The 27,298-nt window shown below is 39.0% G+C and overlaps 1 protein-coding gene across 1 annotated transcript in view; it reads right to left on the bottom strand.

The window, feature by feature from the left end:
- Positions 1-2,362: 2,362 nt before the first annotated feature.
- Positions 2,363-27,298, bottom strand: part of LOC124718990 — a 71,107-nt gene continuing 46,171 nt past the window's right edge. The window contains exons 3-5 of the mRNA XM_047244661.1: positions 25,952-26,164; positions 10,725-10,949; positions 2,363-2,641 (exon numbers count right to left, since the gene is read on the bottom strand). Of these exons, the coding sequence (XP_047100617.1) occupies positions 2,522-2,641; positions 10,725-10,949; positions 25,952-26,164 (558 nt within the window). The 3' untranslated portion in view covers positions 2,363-2,521. The remainder of the gene's footprint in view (positions 2,642-10,724; positions 10,950-25,951; positions 26,165-27,298) is intronic.

Genomic DNA, 27,298 nt, shown 5'->3' with positions numbered 1-27,298 from the left:
GAAAGTAGAAGAGAGTTGTTGGTGGAACTGAAGATGATACTGAGTCAGTAACAGCATTACCTGTGTAAGGTAATATTCTGGGTTAAAACCTGGTCCGGTAGACAGTTTTAATGTACTGAACAGCGTCAGGACCCAGCACGCTACTTCAGAGCAAGAGTGTCCTGGACTTTCTACACCCCTAAATATGTTTCTTTACTTGTCATGAAACATCATCTTTCAGAACTTTGAGCACTTTATAAAAGGTTTATCCGCAAACTCTTTTGTGAGCAGTGGGAAACGTGCTTTACACCAACTGGATTTCCCTACTACTTTCATAGGAATACATCATACCGCCTCTATAGGTCCTGGCATCTAGGGGTAGTTTGCTGGATCAGTTGTAATTTGTTGTGAAATACAAAATTGTTTTGAAAGCCATCAGAAAATATGCTTGCCACCAAAGTAATTTTTTAATAGGTCATGGGAAATATATTTAAAACAAAATTAATATTTCTTTTTTCTGGACTGTGAGAGGTATACTTACCACTAACATAATAATTTTACTATGCTCATGGGAATTTGTCTTACCATCTTCGAATGTGCTTCATATACTGTGGAAGTATGCTGTATCATGTGTACAAAAACTTCAACAATAAGTTTTTGTCATGAGATTACTGCTGTTGTTGACTGTAAAGTCTGATCACATTGCTTCATTTCTACATTGTGACTTAAATTGGCTCATCTCTCTATTGCATGATAAACAAAATTTCTAGGATTGTTTTACGTGTTCTGGTGGCATCTGTAAACTTCATTTCCACTGTGAGTATAATGCAAATGCTGTTCAACAATGGTATCTGTTCTGTAGACATTGGCTGCAGTGCAGACTGGAAAGGATTGCTTACAGTGATGAAAGAGAAATTTGCCTGGAAAAGAGAAGAATTTCAGTTCCAAAGCAAAAGTTGTATTTCAGCTGTAAAATGGATGTACAATAAACCTGCCACTACAGTCAAGTAAGAGAACGTAATGCATTAGGTTGAGGCTCCTGTGATGGGTGGTGTGGGATTCTCTGCTTCCTACTATGTGTGGAAATTGTAAATGCCTTTATATTCTTGTACAAAATGAATACAGGATAAAAAAAGATACCAAAATCAACTGAACTTTTGACTGCAACTTGTGAAACAACTGATAAACGGTTTCTCATACCGCACGAAGGAAGGCCATCCAGCAACTTTTACAACCAAGAAGAAAGCCTTAACGCATGCTATTTGACTGGCAAAATTAGATCATATTCCTATTTCGGAAAAACCTACAGATAGTGCTGAATGTGTTTTACAAAAGAGCTTGAAACAAGATAACAAAGAATACGCAGCTTCTGCAGAGTACCTCCAGGTATCGCCAATTTCATGGAAAATTTATTTATTTATTTTAGAAATAAATATTACTCATTTGAAATAAAGTGTAAATGTTTTTGAAATAAAGTAAAATAGAAACACAAAGTGCCACCTTCTGTTTTTTCGTATGTAATGGCAACCCATAATAGTGCACGAAAGGGCAGGGGGAAGAATACTTACCACCACAATTTTTGGTTCTGAATCACAAAAATGAAATTGTCCAAAATTAAATATAGCAATCACATTTTAATGGGGAAAAGAAAGCTTTGCTGGGTGCCCACAAAGGACGAACCATGGCAGGTTTACAGTAAATTTATTCTGCTTAACTGAACGATCATTGTGTGTGTCATTTGGAGGACACACCTTTGAATTCCAATGTTACCAAGACATTTTTTACTAACTGGGAGGACTGGAACAGCATACACTCATGTCGCAAGGGGGGAAACTAGCATTTTTGGTCTGACGAAATCAACATTAACACCCAACAACCCCATACTGATTACTGGTGACATCATAGGCACAGGACAACACATTTTCCCCCTCCCACAATTAATGGTGTTTTCACTTATGGGCTTTGGATATCATTGAGCATTTCCTCTCAACACTTGCACAGTGACTACTGGAAATTGGTAATGAATTACACAGCCCATTTATCAACCTCTCTCTACAAACCCTGTCAACAAAATGTAATTCAGTCTCTCATGTATGTGAAAAAGTGCTATGTCACCCACTGCTTTCCACTGTATGTTAAACTGCAGGCTCCACATAATTTGCTGGGTGAATCAGGTCACAGGTTAGATGAAGACAGAGAGAAACCATCTGCACTAAGACCTAGATTAATAAGTGCAGCAGTGTTTAAGCTATAACCATTTACTATTCCACGTTACTGTGTTAACCTTGATTCATAAAAAAAAAAAAAAAAAAAGAAATTGCTCTAAGCTTACATAAATGAACGAGAGGAGGCGTTGTGTATATGTGCAATAAATGAAAATTAATTATGTTCTCAAAGTTTTTATTAAATTGATGTATAAGAAATGAAGTAACAAATTATTCAAAATGGGCCATCAAGCACAATTGTGGAGATATAAGTTGTACATCATATCACACATCAGTTTTGTATACCACCAGCAGTCCCTTTATTATGCAAGAATAATTCATGCCGAACCATTGAGGTCCTCATGAGCATCAACAAAATCTTCATTTTCCGCAGCGGCGTTTTCCCGCAGTCTTGCATTCTCCTTGATGAGTAACTGTACTTTTTCTTCATATTTTTGCTGTGGAAAAAAATAATTAAAGGCATCTTTGCAATATTTTAATGAAACGTAAATTACTAACAATTATACTATTGGGTTTCCAGAACACACAAGTAATAATGGAAATTGCTTCAATTCAAGGTAAAAAGCACAATAAACAGACCACTATTGCTCAGTTATTCCTGTATTTGTGATACTGGATGAATGGAATAATTTCAGCATAGTAATTCTATAGTAGCGCCTGAAGAGGTACGATTCAAGAGGAGGTTTAACTTCAAGAAGGCTGACTGGCAGTTCAGTGAAGATCGTGACTCAAAAGTGATAAACACTCCACCGCAACCTGAAATGTACAAAATCTTTATCAAATGCATCCAGCAAGTTTCGAGGAAAACTATTCCAGAAGATGCAGGACTCAGCATGTTCCAGGCATGTCCAATGACGACAAACTGTCGTTAGAAATATACCAAACTCTCTATGAAGAGGATCCATTTGCAGAAGAAACCAGCCAAGCTGGTGAAATATTGCCGCAAGCCATTTCAGCAACTTGCAAGGCCAAGTGGAGTAACCTGGTAGAGAACCTCAACATGAAGCTGAACAGTAGACAAGCCTGGAAACTGCTGAAAAACCTGAGTGGCAACCCTGTAAAATCACAAAACAATTTTACTAGTGTGACTACTGATAAAGTGGCAACCCAGCTCCTGCAGAACGGCAAAATAAAAGGGAGGATGCCCTAAAGAAAAGAAAAATTCCCCTTCACCTTTTGATCACACCTCATATGGTGGTGTTGCTTTTCTAGGCCTCTGAGTCACCAGAAGTATGAGATAGAGACTGCACTGCCAGTTCAAAGAATAATTGGGTGGTGTCCACCACCAACAGCAGTCATGAATGAGAACACACTTGTAATGAAAGTTCACAGTATGAGCTATAATGTGTTCACTGTCTGTATCAGGAGGCAATGGTGATTGTATAATTCAATGAAAAGTACTGTGGCAAGCATTGCACTTGTGAAATAAATTCATGACAGCCCTTAAAGAAAATTACACAGTCATTCCTCGAAGGTAGACCTGCACATTCCCTTAACAATTTCATAGAGACAGGTCATAAATGGGACCACAACTGTGAGTGATCTTCTGTGAGAGGGACTCAGCTTTAGAAGACGTAAGGTGATCAATTAGAATTATCATGATTTGTGCCTGATATACATGTTCAACTGAATCTCTTGTGTCCACATTTAGCAAGATGTGTTGCAGTATATTATGTGTCATGATTTGAGAATCTGTAGACTTAAATCCAGTCTTCTAAAGCTGAGTCCCTCTCACACAAGATCACTCACAGTTGTGGTCCCATTTATGACCTGTCTCTATGAAATTGTTAAGGGAATGTGCAGGTCTACCTTCGAGGAATGACTGTGTAATTTTCTTTAAGGGCTGTCATGAATTTATTTCACAAGTGCAATGCTTGCCACAGTACTTTTCATTGAATTATACAATCACCATTGCCTCCTGATACAGACAGTGAACACGTTATAGCTCATACTGTGAACTTTCGTTACAAGTGTGTTCTCATTCGTGACTGCTGTTGGTGGTGGACACCACCCAATTATTCTGTGAACTGGAAGTGCAGTCTCTATCTCATACTTCTGGTGACTCAGAGGCCTAGAAAAGCAACACCACCGTACGAGGTGTGATCAAAAGGTGAAGGGGAATTTTTCTTTTCTTTAGGGCATACCATGCCTCCATCCTTGCTACCCTCCCTATTTTCCTTTCCCTGTTGCTTCATAACCTGGGTTGTGAGTAACTGAATCTCCTTTCCCTTCTTCCCTTTCTTTCCCCTCTCTCCTCCCCGATGAAGGAACATTTGTTCCCAAAGCTAGCAACGTAAATTTTCAGTTCTGTTTTATGTGTATCTATCGGCTGTACTGAGCGAGGTAAGTACTGTACACTGTTTGTATGATGGTGTGACATCCACACAGTCATTTGACAAGCCATAACACGAGTGAACTGTATGGCTATCGTCAAGAGAGATTGTGCGCTGTTAGTGAAACTGTTTTATGTGAACAGTGACAATAACAGTGCTGCATTGAGAGAGTATCATTGACTAAAAGGTCTGAGGAGAGGCGTGATGTCATTAAATGGTTTAAAGATGATGATAATGAGATTCAAAAGCACGAGCGAGCTTGGTGTGGCATCTGGAAGAGGGAGGCGAGCTATTCTGGTGGAAGTTATTGATGAGGTTGCTGTTGTTGTAACTGGCCATGCAGTATGTGTCCTGGGTAGTGCTAGTGCTCGCGCAGTGTCATGAAAATTGTCTATCATGTGGTCACGACATGGAAAATTTTGTGGTCTGTTTTACTCTGGCACCTGTACAAGATCCGGATGGTGCAGCAACCGAAACTTCAAGATCCGCAGCAGCATCATTCTGAATTCACTCTTTGGTTTCTGGCACAGATTGATATTGATGACATGTCACCAGGCATGATGTGATGAGGCACATTTTACACTACAGGGTGCAGTGAATACACAGAACTGCCGAATTTGGAGTACTGTTAAACCATGTGTTGTGCATGAAGAGCCACTGCACTCACCATATGTGGCTCTGTGGTGCAGATTCACAAGCAGCTTTATTCTCGGTCCATTTTTCTTTGAAGAGAATGCATCCAGAAGGACTGCCAGGTGTACTGTGATGTCTGCATGTTACTGAGACCACCTTGTAGAGAATGTGGTTCCTGCTTTGGAAGAACACAACTTTTGAAACCACTTTTTCATGCAGGATGGTGCAACACCTCATGTCACTCACACAATGAAAGACCTGCTTAATTCGACCTTTCAACTATGTGTCACCTCCAAAGGTTCTCCAGATGCATAGCGTGCAAGGTCACTTGAGCTGAATCCGTGTGACTTTGGCTGTCGGGATGTCCAAAATATTGTGTTTACTAAGGACACATTCAGTCTCAATCTGATCTGAGGGCCAATATACAGGAACATGTCACTCTAGTCCACCAGAACAGCTTGAGCAACTGTTGACTACATTGTTTTCTGGATGCACTATCTCATCAACATCTCTGGTGCTCATATTGAACAAATTGCGTAAGCAGTGGTTAATAATAAAATCAACATTATACTTTTCTCACTTGTTTGACCTTTTCTGCCCACATCCAGTTCCAAATCCATTACATATAGAAATATTTCTATATATCTTTCTTGGACTCACAGCACCAGATTTTCACCTGGTGGCCAAAATTGGAACTAATTTTTTTCCAGCATACATCGGTTCCACATTAATGCATTAGCATATCTACCAAGATTTGCTGCCATATGATAATTACAGCCTGCACTGGACCTCCATGAGGAGCTGCACTTTTATTATAACCATCTGGTGCAAATGAGGTTTTGCCTTTATGCAGTGTATACCCTAAGACTAGCAGTAAGGTCAGCATTGCTTTGCATGTTCCTACATTTCTCTGGAACCCAAATACATTTTCCAGCAAGTCAGCCTCTACCAGTTATTCCATCCTTCTATAGATATTGAGTTATGTAGCCATTACTTATTAAACTGATGGTGCAGTAATACAGCCGCCTCCTTTGGAACTGAAATTATTACATTGATCTTGAAGTCTGTATCTATTTTTCACTGTCTCATATATTCTGTATACCAGCTGGAATAGCTTTGTCATGGCTGGTCTGCCCAAAGATCTGTAATGAAATGTTATATATATAAAAACAAAGATGCTGTGACTTACCAAACGAGAAAGCGCTGGTATATAGACACAATAAAAAACACACAAATTTCAAGCTTTCACAACCCAAGGTTACTTCATCAGGAAAGAGGGAAGGAGAGAGAAAGTTGAAAGGATGTGGGTTTTAAGGGAGAGGGTAAGGAGTCATTCCAATCCCGGGAGCGGAAAGACTTACCTTAGGGGGAAAAAAGGACAGGTATACACTCGCGCGCGCGCCCACACACACACACACACACACACACACACACACACACACACACACACACACACACACACACACACACATATATCCATCTGCACGTATACAGACACATGTCTGCCTGTGTCTTACCCTCTCCCTTAAAACCCATATCTTTTCGTCTTTCCCTCTCCTTCCCTCTTCCCTGATGAAGCAACCTTGGGTTGCGAAAGCTTGAAATTTGTGTGTGTGTTTGTGTTTTTTTTTATTGTGTCTATCTACCAGCACTTTCTCGTTTGGTAAGTCACAGCATCTTTGTTTTTATATATATATTTCCCATGTGGAATGTTTCCCTCTATTATATTCATATCATGAATGGAATGTTATCTGCTCAAGATGATTTTCTCAATGTAGGTCCTTTAGTGCACTGTCAAATTCTTTGCACAATGAAAATAATCAATTATTAACAATATATTGTAACATAAATGAATAGATATAACATCTACTTACCAAGAAGTGGTAGGAGAACACATACACAAAAAGGTTTAACTTTTACAAGCTTTCAGAGCCAGTGGCTCCTCCTCCTGGCAAAAGAGTTGAGGGGGAAGGAAGAGGGGTGAAGGAAAAGGATTGGAGAGGATAAGGAAAAGGGGTACAGTTCAGAAAAACCACCCAGATCCCGGGTCAGGGGAGACTTGCCAGATGGGATGAGAAGGAAAGACTGATTCTTGGGAACTACACTGGATGAGATTTAAAACCAAAGAGCTTAACAGTGGAATACACCTTTCCCTTCAACCCTCTTTCCTTCCCTTCATCTCTTCTGCCACAAGAAGGAGCCACTGGCTCCAAAAGCTTGTAAAATTTAAATCTTTTAGTGTGTGTGTGTTCTCCCGCTGCTGCTTGGTGAGTAAGTTTTTTATCTATCCATTTACATTAAATTCTTTGCACAGTATCATATCTCCCATTCCATCTTCATTTATTTCCATATTCCTTTCCATAATGTTGTCCTTAGATTTCTTTCCTTTGTATAGTCTCCTGTGTGTTTTCTCCCATCTTTCAGCATTCCCTTCTAATACTGACTTAGTGTCTGAGCTGTTGATATTCATACATCTGCTTTTTTTCTCCAAAAATTTCTTCAATTTTCTTGCAATCAGCATTTAACCTTATTATATCTACTTGTGTTTCTGCAGCTTTGCATTTCACCTCTACACAAGAAATGGAATACTTACAAAAGGAAAGCCTGGGGAGATGTGGAAATATCTACAAAAGTGTCTGATTTCAACAGATAGGATGTCTACAGATTATCGGTTTCATGGCTTATGGTGATCAAGCAGCAAGTAACAAGCCAAACATACCACATGAATAATATAGAATAATTTCCAGGAAGCTATCTGGGAAAGCACTGCATTAGTCTCTGATGATGACGACGATGATGATGATGATGATGTGCTTAATAATTGGCCCACTCCTTGCATGACCTGGTGTCAGTAAGGAACCAAAACAGTGGCATATCATGAGCCCTTGAGAAATTTTATCTGATAAATTCACTTCTTCAGAAAAAACATTAAACACTCCCATTTACATGCAGATGTGACAGTGACTAACAAAAGTGTTCTCTCACCAGAACCCTCCTGAAGAAGATCCCAATGAATATGATGAAACATTGAGTTAACAGAAGTAAAAGGAGAAAACTGTTGCAGCCTAATCACCCAGAAAATTTTGCCTTCAATGGTAATGGTGTATGCAATGTTTCATATTTGGCTGATTATTAATGCAGCTCCCTCACTTTGTTAATGAATAGTTTATCCCATTCCACATCATCGGAGGTTTTCCCTCACAGCAGGACAAATAAAATACACCAAAATAATGAATGTGTGAAGGAATTTCCCCTATGTTTATGTATAGTATTAGAGACAAAATGTTGAATACCTAATCTAGGATGGCTCATCCATGCTTTAAAATTTACTCACCAAAACACAAATCTGTCACATTAGTCTCTCTTCCAGCCCACTCACTGGCCTATCTGTTAAATTTCTGACATTACAACTTGATAATGAGTTCAGTTGGGAAGGGCATACCACAGAATTGCTGAAGCACCCAAACAAGTCTGTATTTGCAGTGAGAATGAAGTCAGGTATAAGAAATTTAAATATATAAAAATAAAACTTGCATACTTTGCTTACTTTCATTCTATTATGCCATGTGGGATCATATTCTGGGGTAACTCATCAAACTGAACAAAAGTTTTTAACGTGCAAAAGCATGGGGTGGAAATTCAAGATCATATAGAAGCCTGTTCAAGGAACTTGGTATTCTAATCGCTGCTTCTCAGTATATTTATTCCTTAATGAAATTTGTTGCAAGTAATATGTATCTATTTCCAACCAATAGCTCAAAATATAGCATCAATACTAGGAATAAGGACAATCTACATAAAGACCTAAAATGACTTACCTTGGTCCGAAAAGGGGACCAATATTCAGCAACACACATTTTCAATAAATTTCCAGCAACTATTAAAGCTTTGGTTTCAGATAAAGTACAGTTTAAACGGAGCTTGAAAGATTTTTTTGATAGGTAGCTCCTCCTATTCTATAGATGAATTTCTTAACAGGGACTGTAAGACCAACTTCAGTAAAAAGTCTGTTAGATTTCGGTCACAACAGTAAGGATTGGGTATTTTGTGTATGACAAACTTATTAAAAACGCATTACTATATTTCATCCTGACAGGTTATTAATTCTGTAAATATTAGCAGTTCCAGTTTACTGTAATGTATTAACATATTTTGACAATCTCCTGACAAATGATCAGTGCAGGTAGCATTATATTCAAATGTTTTATGTTACACTTTCTCACTTGTTCCACACCCATGAGAATTATCTCATTTTTGGATCTATGGAACGAAAACTGAATCTAATCTAATTTAATTTCTCTTTGCATAACACAGTACTATGTACCCTTGACCATAGAGCCTTTTACTGTAGACATTAGAAGAAATTGTGGATCTGTGGTGTTAGCTCGTACTATAATTTTCCTATCACTGACCTTACCAAATTGTTTATTATAATAGGTTAGAATTACACTGAACAAGAAATACTTTTTTAGATAAGCCAAGTGAAAGTCATAACTTATAAAAAAAGGTTGCCCAATTTTCAAGCTCAAGAACATTATAACTGTATAAATACATTCCTAATTGTATCAAAAGGAAAATTCTGCCCAAAAAGTACTAAGTTATGAGACGGAATTGCTGACCAGTAAATCCATTCGGGAGGCAAAATATGTACTACTGCAGACAGACACATATAAAAGTGACACCACTGCTGCTTATGGAACTGTGTTTTGGTAAGGTTAACAGAAACAAATTATTACAGATTCTGGCAGTAGATCAGGTTCCCAAGCAAGTTATCAAAAATATTTACAAAATGTAGAGAACAAATTAACCTGTATAAAGAGAGGGCAAGTTATCAGAATATGGCAGAATCCATGCTGGAATACAACAGGAAAATAGCCGGTACAGAGTGAGACCTGCATGAAAAATAAAATACTGGGGAGAGTGGACACATTCAAATATTTAAGCTATAAATTATCTTTTATGCGAGAAACAGCTCTAATTGAAAAAGCTACCACATGTAGAAAAACAATGGCAATCATTAATAATGCAATAAAACATTCCCTAGTCCAGAAATACACCACATTACGCCTTTATAACAGCATCGTTGTGCTGTGGCAGCGAATCCAGACAAAAAGGCAAAAGATGCAAAACGATAAACAGTCTGTCAAATGAAATTCTTGAGACAAACAACTGGTTACACCAAAGGAAATCACAAAAGGAATAAAGATGTTTTGAAGGCACATAGAGTGAAGTCCATCACAAATTGTATACAGAACTACCAAAATAACTGGAGAAAATATCTACAAGTCCATTTTACACTAAAACCACAATGGTGTAAGATCACTTCGTCAACCAATGGAAAGATGGCAGGAGAACTTGTTGGTGACACAATAACAGTATTATAGAACCTACTCTTGGAAGGAAGAAGAAGAAATATTTGTTTGTTTATTTACTTGTTGGCATCAAAACAGTATCAATGACTTCTGTATGTTCTCTATGTAACAAGCATAGGATCTCTGTGATTCTTAGCCCTAAGTTTAAGTTGCACAGTAAGAATTTTCAGCTCAGTATATACCTTCAAGTCATTGAAGAGAGCGACCTGCTTTTCGTACTCTGCTTTGACGTCAGCATTCAGGCGTGTTGCGAGCTGCATCTTCTTGACGGCTTCTGCGTACCTCTCCCTCTCTCCCTTGATCCTTTCCTCCATGGCATTTACGTCACGCTGCAGGTGTTCCACCTCCATGTTGCGGATGTTCAGCATGTCCTTTGTAAGGGCTACAACCTCCTTCAATGATGACACCTGAAATCCATATTACAAGAGCAAATATTTGAAAACCTGCTAATAACAAAAAGAAACCGAAAACTGTAATAGAAGAAAGGACGTGTTTGAATACAGTGGAACACTGAGTTTATTGGGGATTCAACTACACAAGAATGTGTGTATGTGTATGTGTGTGTGTGTGTGTGTGTGTGTGTGGCGGGGGGGAACAACAATGTGGACCCTGTTAAACGATCCATCCCAGCATTAACATAAAATGATTGGCTGACACCACACAATATCTGCAATATCAATAAGGGGCAGCCTGAAGAATTCTGTAATCTTTCATATACCAAAATAATAGTTTTTAGGGAATAACAGAAAATAGGAAAGAAAATTGAGGATCTGTTAGATGATCATGAGTTTGGCTTTAGAAAAGGTAAAGGCACCAGAGTGTCAGTTCTGATGTTGTGGTTGATAATGGAAGCAAGAGTGAAGAAAAATCAAGACATGTTCACAGTATTTGTTGACCTGGAGAAAATGTTCAAGAATGTAAAATGGTGTAAGATGTTCAAAATCTTGAGAAAAATAAGGGTAAGCTATAGGGGAAGGCAGGGAAGATACAATATGTACAAGAACCAAGAAGGAACAATAAGAGAGGAAGGCCAAGAATGAAGCACAGAGATTAAAATGGGTGTAAAACAGGGATGTAGGCTTTCACCCCTGCTATTCAATCTATATGTCAAAGAAGCAATGGCAGGAATAAAAGAAAGGTTCAAGAGTGAGATTAAAATTCAAGATGAAAGGATATAACGCCAAGATTTGCTGATGACATTGCTATCTCAGTGAAAGTGAAGAAGAATTACAGGATTTGTTGAATGGATTGGACAGTCTAATGAGTATAGAATATGGATTGAGAGTAAATCAAAGAAAGACTAAAGTAATGAGGAGTAGGAGAAATGACAACAGTAACAAACTTAACATCATAACTGGTGACCTTGAAGTAGGTGAAGTTATGGAATTCTGCTACCTAGGCAGCATAATAACCCAGGACATACACAACAAGGAGGACATAAAATGCAGACTAGCATTGGCAAAGAGGGCAATCCTGGCCAAGACAAGTCTACTATAGTTCAATTCTTTTACCTTGTCGGATCGGGCATGCCCGCCCAGATGCGGGAGATTGCTGCGTTGCCAGTTGTACGCACCAAGAGAAGCAGCACCATAGTATAGTTCGCAAACTTACGTTTAGGGGGGAGTGCGCAATTTATGAAGTAAAGCCACCACGGCCGCAATAACCCTTTCGCTGCTACAGAGACGTGCTCCCCGCATTCCGCGCTGTGCGCGATTTTGTCATCACTGCACTGCTCGCCTGTGCAGACACATGGTGTTTCAACTGCTTTGACACACTTTATCATTCGATTTCACAAAAACTATTTGGCCCAAAAATTTGATTTTTACACATCTTCTTCACTGATACCTTCCTCCCATAAATGACTTAATTTTGTTTCGATGTTCAACGCAGTTATTGTGCAGCGTTAGATGTAGTAAACCATTGAATGAAATTTTGAAGAGTTTGCAGAGGTAAAAGTCCATAGCGCATAATTTCCGTATGGTCAATTTTAGTTGCCACCAGAAATTTCAAAAAATTACATTCAAACGAATAAAATTCATGCAGTAAGACACTTCGATATTGTTTTTAAATAAAGAAAATATTAAACTCCAAAGAAGGTTTGATCTCAGAACCTTTCGCTTAGCAGCCATACACTTTAACCGTTACGCTGACGCAACCCGTCATTTAATAGATCTCCCGGCGGAGGACTTTAAATATCACACAAAATACTGACAAACACTGTTGGTATGACTATGAATTACTGGTATGACTATGAATTACTCACGTTTCGTCAAAGTACAATAGGAAATAAACAATTACCGCTGTTCTTTATTGTGAAAAAGTGGTTAGTGAGAATGATACAAACACCTTTCCTTGCTATCACCTGAATTAGGAGGCTTATTGCTTGTTTGGTTTAATTAATTAATAGAATATGAAGCGATTGGTATAAAGAATGCTTTTTCCAAACTTTCTATAAAAGAAAGTCTGCTATCAAGACATTGCTTTTGTTCAATTACTTTATTTATGACTGAACGTTTCGAAAACTGAAGACACTCGTCCGTGCCCCGCACTGCAGTCGAGCTATAGCAACGTCGTTTTCTGTTCATTGGCTGACTGTTTAGTGATGTCAGATGCACAGAACGAACCTAAACTCGGCCGCCATCGTAAATGACACGCACTTTAGTATCAAACAGGGTCTTAATTTGAGGACAAAATTTTTGATAATGTATGTTTGGAACACAGCAGTGTATAGTAGTGAGACATGAAGTATGGGGAAACTGGAACAGAAGGGAAAAGAAGCATTTGAGATGTGGTGCTACAGAAGAATGCTGAAGATCAGGTAAGGAATGAGGAGGTTCTCCACAGAATTAACAAAGGATGCAATATATGGAAAACACTGACAAGAAGAAGGGACAGAATGGTAGGGCATCACTGGGGAGGTGGCAACCAAATGACTATACAAGTTGGCATGTACAGTCTATTAGACTTGAAAACATAGGCAAGGAGAAGAGAAAGGATGATAGGACATGTGTTAAGAAATCATGGAATAACCTCCATGGTACATGAGGGAGCTGTAGGGGGTAAAAATTGTAAAGGAAGACAGAAATTGGGATATGTCCAGCAAATAAGTGAGGACACAGGTAGCAAGTGCTACTTTGAGATGAAAAGGTTGGCACAGGAGAGGAATTCTTGGTAGGCTGCATCAAATGAGTCAGAGGACTGCTTTTTTTTTCTTTTTCTTTTTTTTTTTTTTTTTCTTTTTTTTTTTTTTTTTTTTAAAAAAAAGGGTTGTAGTGTTAGTGATTCATTTGTCGCTGTTATCGTTGATCAGATGGCACTCAGGAGGCCCGTCTACACACCCTTTATTTTGAATCTGCAGGCAATAACAGTGATGAGTTTAGAGGCGAACAGTGTTACCAACATTTACTCTATGATGGAACAATGCCCCAGTGATGAATACATACTCCTGTGGAACGGCTTGAACCATGTGAACGTGGTCGCATTGTGGGCTTGTGGGATATCTTGACAGATTGCTGCACATGTTGGACACAGTGCATTAGTGTGTGTTGCTGCCTTTGGCATTGGTTTGTGGAACATTTCATGTCTGCGGATAAGGTTCTGGATGTCTGTAGATTACATCTACGTCTACATCTACATACATACATACTCCGCAATCCACCATACGGTGCATGGCAGATGGTACCTCGTACCACCTCCGATGAACACTCACCATCGAGGACAACTTACTGGGTTCTATTACTTAAGAAGTCTTCGAGCCACTCACATATTTGGGAACCAATCCCATATGCCTGTGCCTTAGTTAGGAGTCTGCAGTGGTGCACCGAGTCAAATGCTTTTCGGAAGTCAAGGAATATGGCATCCATCTGATACTCTTCATCCATGGTTCGCAAGATATCATGTGAAAAAAGGGCAAGTTGTGTTTTGCAGGAGCGATGCTTTCTAAAGCCATGCTGATGCATGGACACCAACTTATGTGTCTCAAGGAAATTCATTATATTTGAACTGAGAATATGTTCAAGAATCCTGCAACAAACTGATGTTAAGGGTATTGGTCTGTAATTTTGAGGATCCGTCCTTCTAACCCTTCTTATATACAGGCATCACCTGTGCTTTTTTCCAGTCACTCGGGACTTTACATTGGGCAAGAGATTCGCGATAAATGCAAGCTAAGTAAGGTGCCAATGCATTAGAGTACTCTCTGTAAAACTGAATTAGAATCGCATCAGGACCTGGCGATTTATTTATTTTCAACCCATTCAGCTTCTTCACAACCCCAGGGATGTATATCACTATGTCCTCCATACGGGAATCTGCACGAGACTCAAACGTATGTTTGTACGATCCTCCTGCATGAAAGGTTTCTCAAATGCTAAATTTAAAATTTCAGCTCTCGTTTTGCTGTCTTCCGTTGCCAGGCCAGACTGATCAGTGAGTGACTGGATGGAAGCCTTTGACCCGCTTACCGATTTTACGTAAGACCAGAATTTCCTTGGGTTTTCAGCAAGATCTTTTGCTAAGGTATGACGGTGGTAGTGGTTGTATGCTTTGTGCATCGCTCTTTTTACAGCACCATGAATCTCTACTAACTTTTGCCTGTCCTCATTCTCCTGATCTTTCTTGTACCGCGAGTGCAACTGTCTTTGCTTCCTAAGCATTCTTCGAATTGTGCTGTTAAACCACAGTGGGTCTTTTCCATCCGTAACCCACTTTTTCGCACATACTTCTCCAATGTGTGATTTCCAATGTGTTTAAAATTTGCCCATAATTCTTCCACGTCCATCGTACCGAAAGTAAATGAAGTCAATTCATTTGCTAAGTGGGATGCTAACAACTGCTTATCTGCTCTTTCAAGTAAGAATACTCTCCTAGCCTTCTTGACTGACTTTTAACCTTTTGAAACCATAGTCATAATGACAACATCATGATCACTAATCCCTGTCTCAACACTTACACCGTCGATGAGGTCTGGTCTGTTCGTGGCTACCAGATTTAAAATATTTCCATTGCATTGGCTGTTGATTTAGCTGCTCAAGACAGTTTTTGGATAATGTGTTCAAAAGTAATTCACACGACGGCTTGTCTGTACCACCTGCAATGAATCCATAGACATCCCAGTCTATACTTGGTAGGTTGAAGTCCCCTCCGACTAATATAGCATGATCCGGGTACTTCTGCGATACAGAGTGTAGACTCCCTTTGAATGGTTCTATAACTGTTACGATGGAACCTGGTAGCCGGTAATAACACCCAACAATTAACTTTATTTCTCCTAGTCCTGTTAAGCATGTCCAGATAACTTCGCAATCACACTCTACTTCTCGATTACAGCTACACATCAAGTTTGACGTATTGCACAAGCAGTGGCGGCCAACCAAACACCACCCAGGGACAAAATCTGGGGACGTGTCACCAAGGATGATTTTGAACTATCTGCAGCAGGATTAAGATCACATGTGCCTCTGGCTGGACTTCCACTGACACCATGACACCGCCAAGCATGGCTCCTGTTGTGTCATGAAAGAATCAGCTGTAGAGTAGAATGGGGCTCTGTTGCCTTCAGTGATGAGAGTAGTTTGTGCCTGTATGCAAGTGTTGGATGTGCATGCATATGGTATAGACCTGGTGACCTGCCTATTCCAGAGTGCATTCACCTACGACATACAGATCCCATCCCAGGCTTCTAGGTGAGGGACCATCAGTTGCAACTCATAGTCACATTTGGTGTTTCTGCAGGGTAAAGTAACCACTGCCTGCTACATTGCACAGGTTGTTATAGGCATGCTACAGCCATTTCTTTGACAGAAAGGTGATGTGCTTTTTCAGCAGGACAATGCATGTCCACATATGGCTATTGTGATGCAACATGCTCTTCGTGGTGTACAATAACTGCCCTTCCTCTGCATTGATGTGACTGTTAGGCACTCATTACTGTGACATGTGTTTCATTTAGTCTGAGCTTATTATCATATACTTCTACAATGATGAACTGCCTGTCACCTCACTTGTCAATAAAATGACCTCATCCTTGATGTTGTTCCATTTTTTTTCTGGCATGTAGTTTGCATGCTAAAAATATAAATATACCTCTAATCAGATGAAACTATAACTGCAACTCTGTCCCAATGGGAATGGTAAAAAACAATTGTATAATTGAAGTGAAAACTTAGCAGAGTAGCACAGTGATTAGCACACTGGACTCACATTTGGGAAGACAACGGTTCAAATCCACATTCAGCCAACCTGATTTAGGTTTTTCATGGTTTCCCTAAATTGCTTAAGGCAATAAAATTAAGGAATAAAAACATCAGCAGAATTCAGGCAGCTGAGATGTGATTTGTTCCTAACATGGCAGGGAAGACAGAGAGGGATAGAAGCCTGAATGAGGATATCCAAAAATAGGCTCAAGTTATAGGACTACAAGACAAAATAAATTCACAGTGGCTGAGATGATACACGATACATGGATGCCAACAGGCTAGCAAACCAATTGAAAATGAAGTGCCTGGAAGAATTCTGGAAAGTGTCGTAAATACTTTAGAGAAACTTGAATCTTGGTGCCATCAAAATAGACTGAAACTAAATGTAACTTAAAACCAAATTGATGTAATTTGAAGATAAATCATTTGAATTAAGTGAAAAAAAGATTACTTGCAATGATCAGAATAACAGAGAAGCAAACCAAATGAAGTTCTTAGGCCCAAATCTTGATAAAAATTTAAATTGGAAGGTACACATAGACTACTTAGCAAACAAATTTAACACCCTAGCTTTTGCAATGTATGTAGACATCAAAAACATAGTCTATCATTCTTGCTTTGAGTCAGTTACTTGTTATGGCATAATCTTCTGTGGAAATTCAGCAAATGTTATGACACACCTAGTACTACAAAAAATTAAAAAAATAGGAACATGTGTATTGACAAACAACAGGCATCATGATGACAACTGTTAAAGAAATCTAAAAATACTATCTATTCCTTCCCTTTACATGTAAGAGGTATTGCAATTATTACGTAAAAAATCAACATGTACTTAACTCTTTCCATTTCAGCCACAACTACAGCACTCACCACAGAGAGAAATTTAAACTCCCATCACATGGTTTAAAACTCTATACCCAACCATCAGAGTATATGGGGTAAAAATTTACAGTAAAATAAAAGGTTGTAATATATTTAACATGGAGTTAGGTTTGCTGAGAAGATTACTTTAGACCTCTCTAATGGAAAAGTGCTACTATTCTACTGAAGAATTCTTTGAGGGTAGTTTTACAGTTTAAACAAGGAAATTATACATTTACTTTCATATACTGAAAACAGTAGTATGTAATTGTGTAGCAATATCTCAGAAATGCAAATAAAATAAATTAAACACTGTGATATGTCTCTAATGCATAAAATCAACAATGATTTGAAATCATATGTTATGAGATGACTAAATCTATCTATCTACCATGTAAAGACTAATGTATGATTTGAAATGCAGAGGCAAAACACCAGAGGATGACCAAGAGTGAGGTACAAGGATATGGCAAAAACCAGAGCAGAAAGGGACAGCACTGAACAGGGAGAGAAGTTTAAGGACTGTAATTGAAAAAGAAGCTTCACTCACTGACCCACAAAATGAGATGGAATGATGTGGGATATGATGATAAATACCAATCAGCCTCAATTTCTGTTTTCAATTTCATAAATTCTGCATAAAGTTAGCTAGTAGTTGAGGTCCAACAAAAATATTATAATTTGACATGTTGCCTGTCGATGTTCACCTTGGGATCCTTTGCTGAGCACTAATTGACTGTCAGCCAAAGCTCAGGAGAAGGGTACCAACAAACAAAAAGTCAAAAACTGGCTTGCAAAATCCTCAACAGTTTTGTACACTATCAGTAAACCTCTGATTCCTTAAAGAATTGAACTACCATGTATAAAACAACTGCATATGTCTGATTACTTTAAAAATAAGTTAATGTGCTAAATATTTCATAATAAACAAGTTAGTGAGAAAAAGTAAAGAAAAGGTTTGGAATTATTCTTAATATTTGTCAGAAGTCACTAAGTGCTTCACTTATGAAACATTGGATGAATATAGTTTGAGTAATGTGCACTTCATTTTGAGCAAAGACTAGTTATTCATGCATCTAAATGTCTATGACATATCTCCTGAATTATGTGTTGTATAATGAAGTAATTTTGCAGGTATAGTCAGTGGTATATGTGGATACTGTCTGCAGGCTGTGTTGTGCATAGAGTTAGTAGTAAAATACTAATAAATTAAAAAGTCATGTCTGATGTTGAAGTTTTGCTGCATGAACAGTGAAAATGTAGAAAGTGATAAACTTTCATTTTATAGGGAGTGCCAGGTATAAATAGTTTTTAAATGTTTGAAACTACATTAAAGTTTGTTGGAAGTCACTAAGTACTTTCATTATCAAATATTCGATGAATAAAGTCTGGATATCTGCACACTGTCAGTCACATTGCCTTGAGACAAACATGCAGTTTCTAACTACAATGCTTGCCTTATTGAGGTTAACTTTTAACGTAAGAGTATATCCCTTAATGAATAGCTTGTGACAGCTTTTAAATTTTGTAATTCACTAAATAATTACATGAAATATTGAAAATCTAATTTTTGTTATCCCTGCAAGCTGTCAGACAGGCAACCTGTAACTGACACAGGGTTCTCGGTTAGTTGCTTAGTGATATAGATAATTTATTTTTCACTAATTTTTTGTTAAATCATTTAAGCTTCCAAACATATCTACATTCATATCCATACTCTACAAACCATTGTGAGTGCATAGCACAGGTTACTTCCCATTCATTGAACAAGGGTGAACTCTCCATTCGGTTTGTACATGCACTATGTGATCAAAAATATCCGGACACCCATAAAACATATTTTTCATATTAGGTGCATTGTGCTGTCACCTACTGCCAGGTACTCCATATCAACTACCTCAGTAGACATTAGACATCGTGAGAGAACAGAATGGGGCACTCCGCAGAACTCACGGACTTCGAATGTGGTCAGGTTATTGGGTGTCACTTGTGTCATATGTCCGTACACGAGATTTCCACACTCCTAAACATCCCTAGGTCCACTCTTTCTGATGTGGCAGTGAAGTGGAAATATGAAGGGACACACACACAGCACAAAAGCGTACAGGCCAACCTTGTCTGTTGACTGACAGAGACTGCTGGCAGTTGAAGAGGGTCAAAGCGTGTAAAGGCATCTATCCAGACCAACATACAGAAATTCCAAACTGCATCAGGATCCACTGGAAGTTCTATGACATTTAGGCAGGAGGTGAGAAAACTTGGATTTCATGGTTGAACGGCTGCTCATAAGCCACACATCACACCACTGCTCATAAGCCACACATCACGTCGGTAAATGCTAAACGATGCCTCTCTTGGTGTAAGGAGCATAAACATTGGACGATTGAACAGTGGAAAAACGTTGTGTGGAGTGACAAATCACTGTACACAATGTGGCGATCCAATAGCAGGGTGGGTAAATGCCTGGTGAACGTCATCTTCCAGTGTGTATAGTGCCAACAGTAAAATTTGGAGGAGGTGGTGTTACGGTGTGATCATGGAGGGGGCTTTCACCCCTTGATGTTTTGCATGGCACTATCACAGCACAGGCCTACTTTGATGTTTTAAGCACCTTCTTGCTTCCCACTGTTGAAGAACAATTCGGGGATGGCAATGCATCTTTCAACACGATTGAGCACCTGTTCATAATGCACGGCCTGTGGCGAAGTGTTTACATGACAATAACATCCCTGTAATGGACTGGCCTGCACAGGGTCCTGACCTAGAATGTTTTGGAATGCTGACTTCATCGCAGGTCTCACCGACTGACAGTGATACCTCTCCTCAGTGCAGCACTCTATGAAGAATTGGCTGCCAGTCCCCAAGAAACCTTCCAGCACCTGATTGAGGGTATTGCCTGTGAGAGTGGAAGCTGTCATCAAGGCTAAGGGTGGGCCAACACCACACTGAATTCCAGCATTACCGATGGAGGGTGTCACAAACTTCTAAGTCATTTTCAGCCAGGTGTCTGTACACTTTTGATCACAGAGTGTAATGTGGCTGCTATTTGCGTGTATTTGTGTTACCATTGTTTTTATGTCACATTTGACTGTTATTGTAGATGTGATCTTTTCCATGAAGGCTGGTTTGATAAGCTCTCCATGCTAGTCTACCCTGTGCAAGTCTTGTCATCTCTCCAAAGCTACTTAACTAGGGATGATGGTTATCACTGAAACAACCAGCTTTCAGTTATATCAGTTTTTCACCACACTAGTTTAGTCTGACTGCTAAAACCACTCAAAATAATTGGTTTCTGAAATAACAGTTTCTCAGCTGCAACACACAGCAACAAGGACATTATTGTCTCAGCAATGCTGTACCAGTTCTTATGCCATGTGTTTGTTCCTCATTTCTGTCGGCACTGTTATTACAATAGCACTGATCATTTTTCACATTTTCTGGAATAGCACAACATTTCAAACCAATGCAAATTGTGCAGATAAAAATTAATCCTTTTTCAAAAATGGTTTATTTAAAAATGAAAAACTTTAGCACTGCTGTTATGGCTGATTGATATGTCTTAGTGAAAAATAAAAAACACCTGTTATAACTGAAACCAAACAAATACCTTCAAATACTGGTTATTCAGGACTAAAATATGGATATCAGTTTTAACCAGTTGGTTTTCCCATCCCTACTGCAACCTACATTCATTTGAACCTGACTAGTATATTACTTCCTTGGTCTCACTCTACAATTATTACTCCTTTGCACACTTCCCTCCATTACCAAACTGATAGTCTCTTGATGTCTCAGAATGTATCCTATCACCCGATCCCTTCTTTTAGTCACGTTGTGCCACAAAATTCTTTTTCTCCTGATTGGGGTGAATAGTTCTTTATTACTTACTCAATATAACCAACTAATCTCCATCATTCTTCAGTAGCATCATGTTTCAAGAGCTTCTATTCTCTTCTTGTCTGAACTGTTTACCACTCCTGCTTCACATCCATAAATCTATATTTACACCTATACTTTGTGAACCACTGTGAAGTACACAACAGAAGGTACATTCCACTGTACCAGTTATTAGGTCTTTTCCCTGTTCCATTCACCTATGGAGCACAAGAGAAATGATTGTTTAAGTGTCTATGTGCATGCTGTAATTAATCTAATTTTGTCTTCACGGTCCTTATGGAAGCAATACTTAGGGAGTTGTAGTATATTCCTAGAGTCATCATTTAAAGCTAATTCTTGAGACTCCCTTAGTAGTCTTTCTCAGGATAGTTTCTGTATATCTTCAAGCATCTGCCAGTTCAGTTGTTTCAGCATCTTAATACACTCTTCCATGGGTCAAACAAACTTGTGACCATTCATACTGCCCTTTTCAGTATACATTCAGTATCCTCTGCTAGTTTTATTTGTTACAGGTCATACATTTGAGCAATATTCTAGGATGAGTCACATGAGTGATTTGAAAGCAGTCTCCTTTGTAGACTGATTGCATTTCCCTACTATTCTACCAACAAACCAAAGTCTGCTAACTGCTTTACTCCCAAGAGACCTATGTTATAGATACACTCCAGATAAATACCTTCAGAAAAGGCTTCCTATCGCTAGACTTGCCATATTTCTTGGGTCCAGCCCAGAACATATCTTTGAAATTAGTTAAAGCAGCTTATTGGAACATTAACTTTGTTTATTCTATTGTATTTTTCACTGAACATCACTTTTTTTCAGAAATGCTGCTCATCTCTAGCTGTGTGCATGAAAACATAGCCTCTTTAGCAGCAGAAGGCAGATCAGTGTTATTCCCATTTTGGCTTTAAAAAAAAATTCTTACATTTGGTGACGCTATAGCATGAATAACATTCCTATGTTTAGCTGATTTCACATGGTCTTTAACAGCACTCATTCCTTTATGCACAACAGAAAATTCTCCAGTACATAGCATGCTGTAAACACCCTATTTGTTACTGTTATTACACAGCTTTAAAAACTTTTATTCCAGCTACATGTTAACATGAAATAGACACTTTCTTTTGCCCATTGCTAAATAATGAGATGAAAAATTAATAGAGATAAAATGATCAAAAAATTACATGTGAGCTACTTCACACTTGAAAATGACATAAAGACATTGATCGTGTGAAGTTGTGAAATGCATAAGTTAAAAGTTGTCGCAGAACTGTTACCTGCACCTCCCCATTGATGATAGCACTTGCTCCATGGTTGGCTGAGAGAAGCATCACCATAAAAAATGTTTAAAAACATGATGTCAAACACATAGCCCTAAGGTTTAAAAAAAGTTTCTCGTCAGTCACAAAATTCTCAAGCCCCGGACATTTTTGCACTCCTGGATATTACCCCAGACAGTGCTAAAAAACTAGAACTGTCCAGGCTAAACCCGACATATAGTAAGCCTCTTATCACTTCAATTTATATTCAATGTCAAAGATTTTCTTTATTTCAGAAACACTTTTCTTGCTGTTTCCAGTCCACATTCTATATCTCCACATTTTGCTTCCACTTTACTTTGGCAATTATCAGTTATTTTGCTGCCCAAGTAGCAAAACTCATCTACTACGTTTAATATCTCATTTCCCAAGCTAATTCCATCAGTAATGCCTTATTAAATTCCAACAAAATGGAATTACAAACATTGGCAGTGAGCAGGTATTGATTTAAATCAATGGAGAAAATTGAAAATTTGTGCCAAACCAGGATTTGGACCCAGGTCTCCTGCTTACAAAGAAGATGCGCTGGCCATTGTGCCATCCAGATTTTGCAACCGCACTACCTTAGCATGCCTCCTATCAGTCCCATATTCTCAACTTATCCACACACTACTAATGTACCATTCCTGTGCCCCTTCCCCATTAGGCTCAATACTGATGGCATTTCATCAGTTTCCATAAGAGTTCGAGCCTGGTGTGCATCTTCACTGAAGAGACCAATGGATGCCTGAATTACATGCGAGCTACTTCACACTTGAAAATGACATAAAGACGTTGATCGTGTGAAGTTGTGAAATGCATAAGTTAAAAGTTGTCGCAGAACTGTTACCTGCACCTCCCCATTGATGATAGCACTTGCTCCATGATCAAAAAGTCAGTATAAATTTGAAAACTTAATAAACCCCGGAATAATGTAGCTAGAGAGGTAAAAACAAAGTCAGTAAAAATTTGAAAACTTAATAAACCCCGGAATAATGTAGCTAGAGAGGTAAAAACTGACACACATGCTGGGAATGACATGGGGTTTTATTAGAACCAAAAAAAAAAAAGTTCACAAGATATCCAACAGATGGCGCTGGACAGCAAAATGTCAGTGACTGCGCATGACAATTACGTATAGAAGGAGCTGTAATCAGAGAGAGAATCAGATGCGCCAGCAGTCGCTGCATGTTGACGTTACTTGAAAAGGCGCTTTTAGTGAAGCTGTATTATCAGAATGGGGAATGTGCTAGTTCAGCATTATGATCCTATCGCCATAGGAAGGGGATTTGAACGAGTAAAGGTCCGTTGACAAATGCAGCTGTGACGAAAATGATTTCAAAGTTCGATGCCACAGGTTGTTTGGACGATAGACCCCATAGTGGCTGACCGAGCACAAGGCGTAATGATGCTGAGACAGTTCAGGAAGAAATGGAGACTGTAGCGGGTTCGTCTATGCACGGGGAAGTCAGCGCTCGTGCAGTCGCACGCCGCACCAGCATTCCATAAACTACTGTTTGGTTGGCACTTAGGCGTACCCTCCGATGCTATCCGTACAAAATCCATCGGCATCATGAACTGTTACATGGCGATTTAGTGAAGCAGAGGGCATTTGCGGTGTGGGTGTTTCAAACGATGGCGGAAGATGACGACTGGTTGAGTAGCATGTTGTGGACCGACGAAGCTCATTTCACGCTCCAAGGGTCTGTCAACGCCCACAACTGCAGAATCTGGGCTACCAAAAATCCTAGAACTGTCATGGAAACTCCATTGCATGACAAGAAAGTCACGGTATGGGTTGGATTTACCACATCTACCGTTATCGGGCCTCTTTTCTTCTAGGAAATGCGTGATTCTGGTTTTGTAACTGCTACCATGGCGGGTGAGTGGTACGCCGATATGTTACAGAATTGCATCATCCCCAGCCTAGCTGATAAACACCTGCTGGAATGTACGATGTTTATGCAGGATGGTGCTCCACCCCATATTGGTAGACGCATGAAAGATCTCCTGCGCGTGTCGTTTGGTGATGATCGTGTGCTCAGCCGCCGCGTTCATCATGCTTGGGCTCCTAGGTCCCCAGACCTCAGTCTGTGCGATTATTGGCTTTGGGGTTACCTGAAATCGCAAGTGTATTGTGATCGACCGACATCTCTAGGGATGCTGAAAGACAACATCTGACGCCAATACCTCACCATAACTCTAGACATGCTTTACAGTGATGTTCACAACATTATTCCTCAACTACAGCTATTGTGGAACGATGGTGGACATATTGAGCATTTCCTGTAAAGAACATCATCTTTGCTTTGTCGTACTTTGTTATGCTAATTATTGCTACTCTGATGAAATGAAGTGCCATCTGTCGGACATTTTATGAACTTTTGTATTTTTTTGGTTCTAATAAAACCCCATGTCATTCCAAGCATGTGTGTCAATTTGTACCTCTCTATCTACATTATTCCGTGATTTATTCAGTTTTCAAATTTATACTGACTGTTTGATCACCCGGTACATGTTGCCATGAGTAATTAGGATAATGGGCAGGGGCACAACATTAGTAGTGGGTGTATAAGCTGAGGATTTGGGTCTAACAGGAGGTATGCTAAGGTAGTCCATGCAACTGCCATTTTCAACTTTCTCCATTGATTTAAATTAATGCTCACTCACAGTCAATGTCTGTAATTCCCATGCGTGTCAATTCACTGTGGCTGCTGGATCAAAATGGTGTCTGTTCTTTTGGACACGTCCAAAAGAACAGTCACCACATACACACATATATATTATTTAATTCAGCTACATTCCATGACACTTGTTTTACTTTCATAATTATTCATCTTACAACCTCTTTTCATAACACTACCCATTGCGTTTAATTGCTCTTCCAAGATCCTTACAATCTATGAGAGAATTACAGTGTCATCAACAAAACTCAAAGTTTTAATTTGTTACCCCCTTAAATTTTTATTTCCTTTCAAAACTTGTGTTTGGTTTTCTTTGCAGCTGTTTGTACAACATCATGATTACATTTTGATTAACAAATGTGTGGGTTGCATCTACATACATCCAGCAGTGGACGAATGGTGATGGGCATGATAGCGCTCAGGAAAAGTAATATATGTACAAAATATAAAGCAGAACATGGGGGCAGACCTGGTTGAGGAGTGCCTTGTTCTTGAGCTCTTGGCTGTTGCACACGGCATCCTTGTCACGCAGGAGCTCCGAAGCCTTTGCCAGAGCTGCTCGCAGTTCGTCCAGTGAGTCATTGCCCTTGGTGGCAGCAGCCAGCTTCTGACGCAACTCTGCCAGCTCACTCTCTTGCAGCTGCAAGCGTTTCTCAAACCCTTCCCGTTCTGCAGTATTTGTCTGGAAAAGAGGAATGAATGTATTATTGTATATGCCTGATGTAATTGATATAATAATTGGTTCATTAGGCTTCTGTTATGCAGCTGGAACCCAAAACCTAATTGTGCAGAAAGAAATATTTCTGCAGTGAATTTTCTACTGTGGAGCCAACACCAATTATGAAATATGCCATTTTTAGAGGCTTGCTATGTGCAATGTGTAGTATATCATTAGGAAAAGCCATGGCACACTCTTAGGCTCTTCAAGAAATGAGAGATATTCACATGAATATAGAGAGAAAAACTATTATTTTAAGTTAACTGAGCTAGAGTCGACATTGTCACTAGTCTTCTGTTAATGCAGAGCCAACAATATTGTACGGACATCGTCACTTGCTGTGGTGGACGTGTTACTCCGTGCAGCTGCTGATGGAAGGTCTTATGGTGGCTCACCAAGGAAGAACCAAAGAGCCTGTATTAGCAATGAACATTATGCAAAATGTAACATATGTGACTTACTCTGTTGCATACAGACCGGAGAGAAGAAGGGGCACGGAGCTCATTGTAAAGTACATTGTACTAGTGCTTAATTTGACAATATATGGTTGAAAAGTTGGTATTCCGGTTATGAATGCTTTATCTAGTTTGAGGAGAGAAGTGAGCTCATTTCCCAGCTAACTCACAAAATCTTCAGGGAAGAGAATCAGAGTGAGGTGAAGAAGATTATCAGGTGGAACTGAATAGCAGGAACAGCTCTACAAGATAAATTTATAGGCAACCATAGTATCCAGAAGATATTAATGAAAAATTGAATCTACAAAAGTCATCTACTATTCTGGGAAGATGTATGTAACTGGTAGGTTTGATTGATTGATTGATTGATTTTTATCGCCAAAAACAAAACATTTACAGGGATGTAAAGCTTGTATAAGCAATGTCAATAAATGTACAAACAACAATGACAATAAATACACAAATAATTAATCTATGTTAGAAATTATGCTCACAGAAATCTTCCATTGTATAAAAACAATTTTGAATTAATAAAGTTCTTACAAATATTTTAAATTTTTTCAGCTCCAGACTCTTAACTGACTCTGGTAGTTTATTACCTAGCTTTACAGATGTGTGTTTGAAGCTGTTTAGAGTTTTGGTA

Source organism: Schistocerca piceifrons, chromosome 10 (genome assembly GCF_021461385.2).
Source record: "Schistocerca piceifrons isolate TAMUIC-IGC-003096 chromosome 10, iqSchPice1.1, whole genome shotgun sequence".
Classification (NCBI taxonomy): domain Eukaryota; kingdom Metazoa; phylum Arthropoda; class Insecta; order Orthoptera; family Acrididae; genus Schistocerca; species Schistocerca piceifrons.
This window is presented reverse-complemented; position numbering and strand designations above follow the sequence as displayed.